General features: G+C 44.5%; 1 protein-coding gene across 1 annotated transcript; it reads left to right on the top strand.

Moving 5' to 3' along the window:
• Positions 1 to 1633: 1633 nt before the first annotated feature.
• PTGDR (prostaglandin D2 receptor) lies at positions 1634 to 9088 on the top strand (the record flags this gene model as incomplete). The annotated part of the gene is made up of 2 exons (XM_082648756.1): positions 1634 to 2479; positions 8760 to 9088. 2 exons carry the CDS (start codon positions 1634 to 1636, stop codon positions 8997 to 8999), a joined length of 1086 nt encoding a protein of 361 aa, XP_082504882.1. The 3' UTR covers positions 9000 to 9088.
• Between the last annotated feature and the right edge of the window lie 447 nt (positions 9089 to 9535).

Raw genomic sequence — 9535 nt, 5'->3', positions numbered from 1 at the left:
TACAAGGTCAGCATAAGTCCCATATCCTATTTATGAGGAAACGGACTCAGAGAGATTAAGTAAACTAACCCGTGGGTCACAGCTAGTGGTGGAGTTCAGAAAGATCAAATTCCAAAGCTTGGACTCTTTGTCTCCACCCCAAGACTTGAATTACTGGCCAGCTGAAAGCAGCCTCTCCGGCTACCCTTTAGGCTTTTACGTCTAAAGCCCGGTCTTACTCTCTCCCTGAGTCTGTCCATCAGAACAGGCACTGAGCCACAAAATGAACTTCTTCAAGCCAAGGCATAATCTACTTCCTTATGTAATAGGGTCCTGGTCATCCCCCCGAAATTCCACACTCAAGCCAGTTTCTTTCCCAGGGTGTCAAGTGTTAATTAAAGAAATAAGTCACGCTAAGCACAATTAACTCCCTCCACTCTATCATGCAGCCAAGTGAAAGGCCAGGAGGGCAGAAATGTTTTCTAGTAGTCACAAACCAGAGTGAAAAAGCTCCAAACTAAGTCTCCTACTTTCTGGTCTCAAAATTGCAGTTAAACATTAGCTGCTAAAACAGCCTTCCTAAAACATGATAGAATCCTGACAAAAGTATGTACTTAGTGCTTCCTATGTGTTCGCACTTTACACGTGTTATCCCTACGTTTCAAAAGAGCCAAACAAGCTGGTTAGATGTTACTTCTTGCGAGGTTAAGCAAGCCTCTCAGGGTCACACAGTGAGTAACAGAAGCAGGACATAAACCCGGGTCTGACGTCATCAGCACTCTTAATCATCTTCCTCCCACCATGTCTACACAACCACCGTGATTCACGCTACCCAACATCTCCTCTTGGTTTTCCCTGGAGCCACTTGCCTGAAATCTTGAGAGGAGAAGCCATGAAAGCAAGACAGATGGACTCTATAAACAGAAGATCCGGGTTCCAGGTCCAGCTCAAGTACTAGCTCTGTCACCTTGGGAGATGACTTAACCTTCCAAGATCTCAGTTTCCTCACCTAGGCAATGAAGCTCATTGTTCCTGTTTCAGGATCTAGAAGAGAATGGAGCTAAGGCTTAGGTGTTATGCGAAGGTTGGTTACCTTTTCCCCTCCTTAAAGCACTAATGCGAAAACTAGTGGTAGCTCTTTCTCAGCCTCCCAGCCTCTTCTCGGCCACCGCTAGAGTCCCTCCACGCCACCACCTCCTCCTCGGGCCCCTCTCCTCGCAGTGGCGGCGGCTTAATTTCCCCTCCAATTCAGTAGTTCTCTTGCCTCGCAGGAAGGACTGGTCTGGGATGCTGGGAGTCTGCCTACTTTTCCCCTCCCTCCCTCCCTTCTTCCGACTCTGGGCTTGAGGACCTGTCTCCTCAGGACCCGTCGCGTTGGGGCGGAGCTCTTCACTCGGCTGCCGGGGGGTCTCTGCGAAGCCGGCGCCGGGTGCGCAGCCTGCAGTGCGTCCCGCCCCGAGGGGCGGGGTGTGACCCGAGAGTTGAGATAAGAGGCGCCTGCTGTGGTGAGCGCGCCGCCATCCGCGGAGCTTCCTTGACGGCTCAGCCTCTCTGGCGGAGCCGCGCCTGGGGCGGCCGGGGGGCTTCTCTGCACGCAGACGCCGTGGCCCCAGCCCTCCCGCAGCCTCCGCTCTGGCTCGCCGCGCCTCCCGCCATGAGGCCGCTGTTCTACCGCTGCTGCAACACCACGTCGGTGGAGAAGGGAAACTCAGCGACGATGGGCGGGTTGCTCTTCAGCACGGGCCTCCTGGGCAACCTGCTAGCCCTGGGGCTGCTGGCGCGCTCAGGGCTGCGGACGTGCCCGCGGCGCTCGCCGCGCCCGCCGCCCTCCGTCTTCTACGTGCTGGTGTGCGGCTTGACGGTCACCGACCTGCTGGGCAAGTCCCTCGTGAGCCCCTTCGTGCTGTCCGCCTACGCGCAGAACCGGAGCCTGAGGGGCCTGGCGCCCGCATCCGGCAGCTCGCTGTGCCAAACCTTCGCCTTCTTCATGTCCTTCTTCGGGCTTGCCTCGACGCTGCAGCTGCTGGCCATGGCCCTGGAGTGCTGGCTCTCCCTGGGGCATCCCTTTTTCTACCGACGGTACATAACCCCGCGCCGGGGCGCACTGGTGGCGCCTGTCGTGGGCGCCTTCTGCCTCGCTTTCTGCTCGCTGCCCTTCGCGGGCTTCGGGAAGTTCGTGCAGTACTGCCCCGGCACCTGGTGCTTCATCCAAATGGTCCACGAGGAGCGCTCGCTGTCAGTGCTGAGCTACTCAGTGCTCTACGCCAGCCTCATGCTCCTGCTGGTCCTCGCGGTCGTGCTGTGCAACCTGAGCGCCATGCGCAACCTCTACGCGATGCACCTGCGGCTGCGGCGGCTCCCGCGCTCTGGCCCCAAGGAACGAGCAGAGCTGGCCGCCGGCGAGAGGGAAGAGACCCCGCAGCCCCTGGAGGAGCTGGATCACCTCCTGCTGTTAGCCCTCATGACTGTGCTCTTCACCATGTGCTCCCTGCCTTTAATTGTGAGTCGCTTGGCGCTAAGGCTGCGGGAGACTGAAGCGCGTCGGGCCGCAGTTGCCGGGAGGGAAGGGTGGGGCGCATTGGACGCTGTGCAAGAGGAGCTGCGCCCTGAGCCAGGAGGGTTTGTTGCTGCGTTCCCCGGATCAGCTTCCCTCCACAGCCCCCAGGAGATAGAACCCAATTTGTTGAGCCAAAAAAGGTAAAGCCACAGAAATGTAGGGAAAGCCGGAGCCGGATGGTGTCCCCTTAGCCCCACAGAACCTCTCCAGTTAGCAGAACCCCCTCCTCCCTGCTTTCCTCTGGGAAGATCTCAGGGTTATTTATGCACCTCAGGACTTTGAGAAGCAGACCTTGATTCCTCCTTGGCAATACGAGTCCTTTACCACTTCTCGATGGCTACGCGAGGTTTTATTTCGTTACACCCGCCCATGATTTTAGTGGCGTCAGAAATGGGCAAATGGCACCTGGGAGTTCTCCCCGGTGTTGGCGTGGAAAGGGAATAAGGGAAGGTGCGCTCCTGCCAAAGTGATTTGCACATGTGAGTGACTAAAAGCATAGGTTTAGGTATTTTTTAACTCGTGAGTAAACTTTGAGGAGTGGCGGATGCTGTTTCTGGTACTGCAGCTGCGGGGGATGGTGGCGGCAGAGGCGGAGAGGCTGTTTGGATTAGCAGATGTGTAGGAACGTTTCCGCTGGTGGTGTCGTTCTGACAACCTGTCTCGACAGGTTTTGTTTCTATCTTGGCAAGCGAGGTGACATGTAAAGCCATTATCTTGGGTTTCAATCACTAATGGGGGTGGTGGTGCAGATTGGATTACTTCATCGTTTTGCAGGTAATTTCCCTGCAGATTAGGTCTTGTGACCCTGGCCAAGACACCTAGGAGTGACTGAGGCTTGAGAAACCTTTTTCAGCCTTGCTCCTCTCCCTCTCCAGACCCCTTGGAGTCCCGAGACTTATGTGAATAGGAAAGTTAAGTTTCTCATGGCAGTGTAGCAGCTTGGGACATTACTTTCAAGGGTGGATGAAAGTGAATTATAGTGTGATTTTTCCCTTAAATGAAGGCCTTAATGTGTTGGGCAAAGAGCTCTCTGGGTTAGGATCAGAACTCCCCAAGATAAATAAATAAATCTCTATCTATAGAAACAGAGAGATAGAGATATAGGTATAGATATTTAGCAGTGGTTTTCAAACTTTAGCACACTCAGACTCATCAGCAGTGCTTTGAAAAGCAGAGCTGGCCGGGCCCCATTCTCCAGAGTTTCTGATGCAGACATGTTTGAAGAATTCAGCAGCCTCTTCTTCACCTGCTGATGTGGGGATCACATTTTGAGAACCACACTCTAAAGCAAGACTTAGCAATCACAGCCCACAGGCCAAATACGTCCTGCGCACTGTTTTAGTGCAGCCCTGGAGTTAAGAATAGTTTTTATAAATAAACATGTACCAGAAATTTGATGACAGGGCACATAAACTCTGAACCCCAATCAAATATGATTCCAAGAAAAAGACTCACTCTTCTCCTTAGTAGACATGTGTTACCAAAAATTGTACTCAATTATTATCACATTTTTAATTCCATCAGTTAAAATTGTAGAAATGTGTTTTCTCTCCCGTTAGTAAGTACCTACTAAATATCCACGATTTGCCTCTTGGCTCATAAAACCTAAAATGTTTGCTCTTCGGCCCTTTACAGAATATGTTTTCGGATCCTTGCTCTAGAATAAGAGCCTTGCTTACCTGTGCTGTGATAAAAGCAGAAATTAACCAAATGCCTGGACATTATGTCCTGAGTTTGAATGTTTTAGTAAGAATAATGCAGAAAGCATAATACATTGGAAAGAACATTGCATTTGACGACTCTCTAAGGAGATTTGAATAACTCACAGGGGCTTGTGAGGATTGAAGGAAATAATGGATTTGAAAATGATTTTCTAAAAAACTTGTAAAGTTTCAAAGACATGCAATGCAGACAGCATTCTTCACAGGAGGTATCATTTCTAGAAAGGATAAGGGCTTTAGCATGGGTTTGAATCAGGTCTCATCACTTATTAAGTATAAAAGCACTTAGTTATCCTTTCTAACCTCAGTTTCCTCATCTGTGATGCAGATAACTATTCTTACTCTGTAAGGTAGTTTTGAAGATTTGAAGTGTTATATACACATACATACACACTAACCAGGTGCCTGGTGGCCTCAAAAATTATTATTACTAATTATTATTACTACTTATAACTTCCATTTATTATAATTGCCTGCTAGACATAGAAAATTAATTAAGAAATATGACCTCCAAAGATAGTATAATATTTTAAGGCAGTGGTTCTCAAACTTGTTCTAGTCTAAGGACCCTCTTTTCACTCTTAAAAATTATTAAGGGCCCAAAGATGTTTTATTTATGTGGATTATATCTATTAGTATTTACAATATTAGAAATTAAAAATAAGAAAAATTTTAGATATTATTGTAAAACAAGTTACAATGTACTTATTGCTTGTGTTTTTGCATAGGTGAAAGAGAAGTTTGAGATTTCAAAATTATTTAATGAATGATAATAAAGTGTAGTAATATTAGCAGGTAACATGGGAAAAAACATGTTAAGAGCACAGAAGCACTGAGAACAATCTCTGAAAATGCACATATGTATGTATTACCTTAGAAAGGTCTAGAAAATGCAAGAGTACACAGCACATATTCCATTAGCCATGAGAGTGATGATATCATTCATTACACATCAGGCAGCTTCTGTGAAACTCACTGTACACTTATGAGAGGATGAAAGTGAAAAAAGACAAGTAACATCTTTTTATGAAAATAGTTTTGACCACGTAGACACACTGAAAGAGTATTAAAGATGCCCATTCTTTGAAAATCACTTTTCTAAGGAAAGGATTTAGTGATTGGAAAAAATAAGGCTGTATATGAAGGTGGGTAAACTTAAAAAAAAATAATCTTGCTCATCACATAAATATTGTATTTCATTAAGCTGGTGAAAAGTTTGTTGGAATATGATTTTTTAATTAAGTTTGTTATAATGCTGGATTAGAGCAAGATGTTTAGATTGAATTCTCAAATTTCCAATTTGATACGGTAAAAAGAAAGTATAGAGAATATGGGAGGAGCTTTAGTGGCAGTTTGCAGCACGTTCTTTAATGTATACGAAGTATTTTCATCAAAATTATTTTTACCTTAGAAAACCACAGTGTTTTGGAGGTTGGTCGGGAAGCAGGAATGGCTGAAAGAGGGTTTTCACGAATAGATGCAACATAGTAGTTGAGAGGTTTAGAAGCCAGGTAAAGGTATGCACAAGCTTGTGTAATCGCATATATCAGAATCCATGGAGTCAGAGAAGTGGTTAGAGGACCTCCTGCATGCATTGAGATAACTCTTGTGTGTGTGTGTGCGCGTGTGTGTGTGTGTGTGTGTGTGTTTCATTTTGTTGAGCAGAAAGAATGGGTGGGATGCTCCATCCATAGGAGGCTGTTAAAGTTGTGTAAGGGATGGTAGCAAGAGACTGGCCCAGGGAAAAGGGTCAGAAGTGGATTTAAAGAGCTAGAGCAGAGGATGAGGTCTAGGGTGTGGTGATGGGTGAACTGAATGGGAGAGGGCGTTGGAATCAATGTTGCTGTCCTAAGCAGGGATGTCCAGCCAAGCTGTCGCTAGAGAACAGGCAACAGCGACATTTTTTTGTGGACCCCTAATTTCAACAGAGGGCGCTCTTCTCACACCAGTTCTCTTTGTGTAATGACCTGCATGCGTTGAACAAGCCAGGAATACCATTGATCATCAGAGGATTTTTCAAAAGTCTAGATTGTGTTCAAACGGATGTCTTGTGAGAATTAATAGAATATGTACTTTGATCACTGTCACAAGGGAATAAATTTGTCATACTTTTAGTAAACTCAAAAAATAAATAAAATTAAAAGGCCGTTTGTAGAATATTACATTTCTAATACAAATCAGGTGACTTGAAAGTACAAATAACCTAATAATATGCAATAGAATTGATATGGATAAATAGTGTACAGAAATAAAATTTGTCTTAATTATATAAACATCATTCAGTTACCCAGATCCCAACTAATCAAGCATTCTCAAATAGTAAGAATTATATCTTGCTGCACTCCACTTTGAGGAGAAAGGAGCAGATAGAAAGATTAAAGTCATAAAAAGTGTTTGCTTTTTCAATCAACTCAAGTGTGTAGCCTGTTGTCATCCATTTATTCATTCATCTCAGATCTGGAACCTACAACATTCCAGGCACTGTAATTCATTGTGGGGATATAAAATGAGAGAAACATCCCATCTGCCCACAGAGCTATAATACTGGGGGTGAGAGGGAGTGACTAGGGCCAGAAAGGAGTTAGAAAAGGAAAGGATTGACTCCTAATTGATAAAATAATAATAATAGCTAATTATTGAATTATTCTTAATGCAAGGACCTGTTCTCAAGGTTGTACTCCTACTATCTCATGCAAATTTCATAACAATCCTGAAAGATAGGTGCAATTATCCCCATTGTATAGATGAGGAAACAGAGTAACTTGCCTGAAGTAACACAGCCAGTGAGGCGATTCTATCTAACCTGGATGGTCGGACTCTAAAGCTGATGAGCTCAACCACCACCTTAACCATCACCAGAGGCTTCGTGATGGGGGTAATGTTTTAGGTCAACCTGGAAAGAAACTAGGATTTGAGCATGTAATCAATGTCCACATCTGTAAAATGGAGATAATGAACATACTTACTTCACAGGACTTTCGTAAGGATGAAACAAACTTTTAAAAGTAAAACACTTAGAACGGTGCCTGAGAATATGAAGCTCTGTGTGGACATTAGCCATTATTATTACTCTTAGTATTATTAAGCAGTGATGATGGGAGAGGGCTTCCAGATAAACTCCGTCTTCCTAAGTGCACTAGATGGGAGTATCTGAGCCTACAGAAAAGAGAATAAAAAGGTAAGGAAACAATTATGAGAACATACATCTTCTCATATCCCTGATTGCGTTGAATGGGTCTGGTCTGTGTACTTATTCATATCCCCTCCCATTAACGTTGAGTTTGCATATTTTCTGGACCATTAGAGTCCATTTTATCCCATTATGGATTTAGAATCTTAATGAGCATGGGCGATGTAAGAGCACTGAGAAAAAGTGGCTGGCCTCCAACTGAGTGGGAGACAGTTGTAGTGCTGGTCTAGACAGCAGTGTCGGCTGAATGGCAGGAAAGGGATGAAGCAGTTTGCAGGGCTCCCAAGAGGCCGGAGAGCTCAAGGAAGAGCAAGACAATACAGGAGTGGCTGGGCACAGGTAAGTAGGCTTATCGCTCTGTGTATGTTTCTTTTTTCTTCCTAGTCTGAAAAGAGGGTGACAACCACAGAATGATAAGCATCTGTGCTAAAAATGAGTAATTTACACAAGTTGTCTTCTGTCTTTCCACTGGAATATGTCCTGTCTCTTCACGTTGATTAAACGTTTCTGTTTCAGATGGACTCACAGACATAGAAAACAAACTTATGGCTATCAAAGGAGAAATCAGGGGCAGGGATAAATAAGGGATTTGGGATTAACAGATACACACTGCTATATATAAAATAGATAGACAAGGACCTGCTGTATAGCACAGGGAACTGTATATCTTGTAATAACCTATATTGGAAAAGAATCTGAAAAAGAAAAAAAATACATTTATATGTATATACATATACATGCTGTACACCTAAAACATTGCCAATCAGCTATACTTCAATAGAAAAAAATTCAGAGAAAGAAGAAACAAGTTTCTGTTTCATGGGTGTCTCCACACATGTGACATTTCACAAGTGTGACTTATTTCTGGGCTAACTAAGAATCGAGGACAGGAAGGAGGCAGAGGAAAAAGGGAAGAGAATCAGTATCTATGGGAGTGAGGTGACTCTGTAAACGACTCAGTAGAGTAGATTTGTCCCACTTCAGCTCTTCCTCTACACCGCCAGGTAGGGAGCGGGCAACTCTAGCCCTGCCACACTCACCACAGGTGGACCAGCTCCAGGGACTTAGCCAGGGGCTCCCAGGAGGACCTGGCTTCCACTGAGCCTCCCAGGTCGGCCCTGCACCTCCCTGGCTTCTCACTGGCACCCATCCACTGTGGTGGCCTTAGCTGCTTATAAATTTACCCAAATGAATACTCCAAGCCAAGCTGCCGTACTCTTACGGAAAAGTAATGTTTCCTAAGTGAAGTAAGTGAATTTGTTGCGGCCATCGACCTTCCGCTCTCCTAATTGAACGTTTTTCTTTAAAACAGTATCGTGCTTACTACGGAGCGTTTAAAGCTGTTCACGAGAAAAATGGAACTGCTGAAGAAATTGAAGACCTCCGAGCCTTACGCTTCCTCTCTGTGATCTCCATTGTGGACCCTTGGATTTTCATCATTTTCAGAACATCGGTATTTCGTATGTTTTTTCACAAGATTTTCATAAGGCCTCTTATGTTTAGAAACTGGCACAGCAATTCTTGCGGAACTAGCGTGGAATCCAGGCTGTGACGGTGTGTTAACCTCTCTGGTAAACTCAGGAATATATCACATTTTCTGGCAAAGAACCATGATCAAAAATATCTTACAAGTTATATCCTTAAAACTATGTCCCATAACAAAACATCTAAATGTATTTTCAAAACTATTCGATCGATCTTAATAATGTGTTGTCACTCTTTATTCAAGAACCAGTTCAGTGGGGTTTTTCATTTTGAGTAGCAACTACAATTTCATATATTGTAAACAATGTTAAAAGTCTTAAAGCAATGATAGTAATTATTCCATTGTTTGTACTTGGTGTCCCTAATTTTTTAAGGCGGTCTTGAGACCTCTGGGTCTTTATTTAAATTCAGTAGAAACAACACAGTTTACAATTATGTGATAGGTGTCCTTAAATTTTCTTACCCTCTTTATTTCTAGTGGAACCTGATTTGTTTATTTTGCATCACAATTGCCCCTGTTTAATTCTTTCCTTTGCCAACTGATACAAGTATAGCCTGAATTATAGATGCTCCTCTGAAAAGGGTGATAGAAAATATAACTAG

This window comes from Grampus griseus (genome assembly GCF_964374135.1).
Source record: "Grampus griseus genome assembly, chromosome: 2".
NCBI classification, from domain to species: domain Eukaryota; kingdom Metazoa; phylum Chordata; class Mammalia; order Artiodactyla; family Delphinidae; genus Grampus; species Grampus griseus.
The sequence above is the reverse complement of the archived record's forward strand: the minus strand, read 5'-3'. Positions and strand labels throughout refer to the sequence as shown.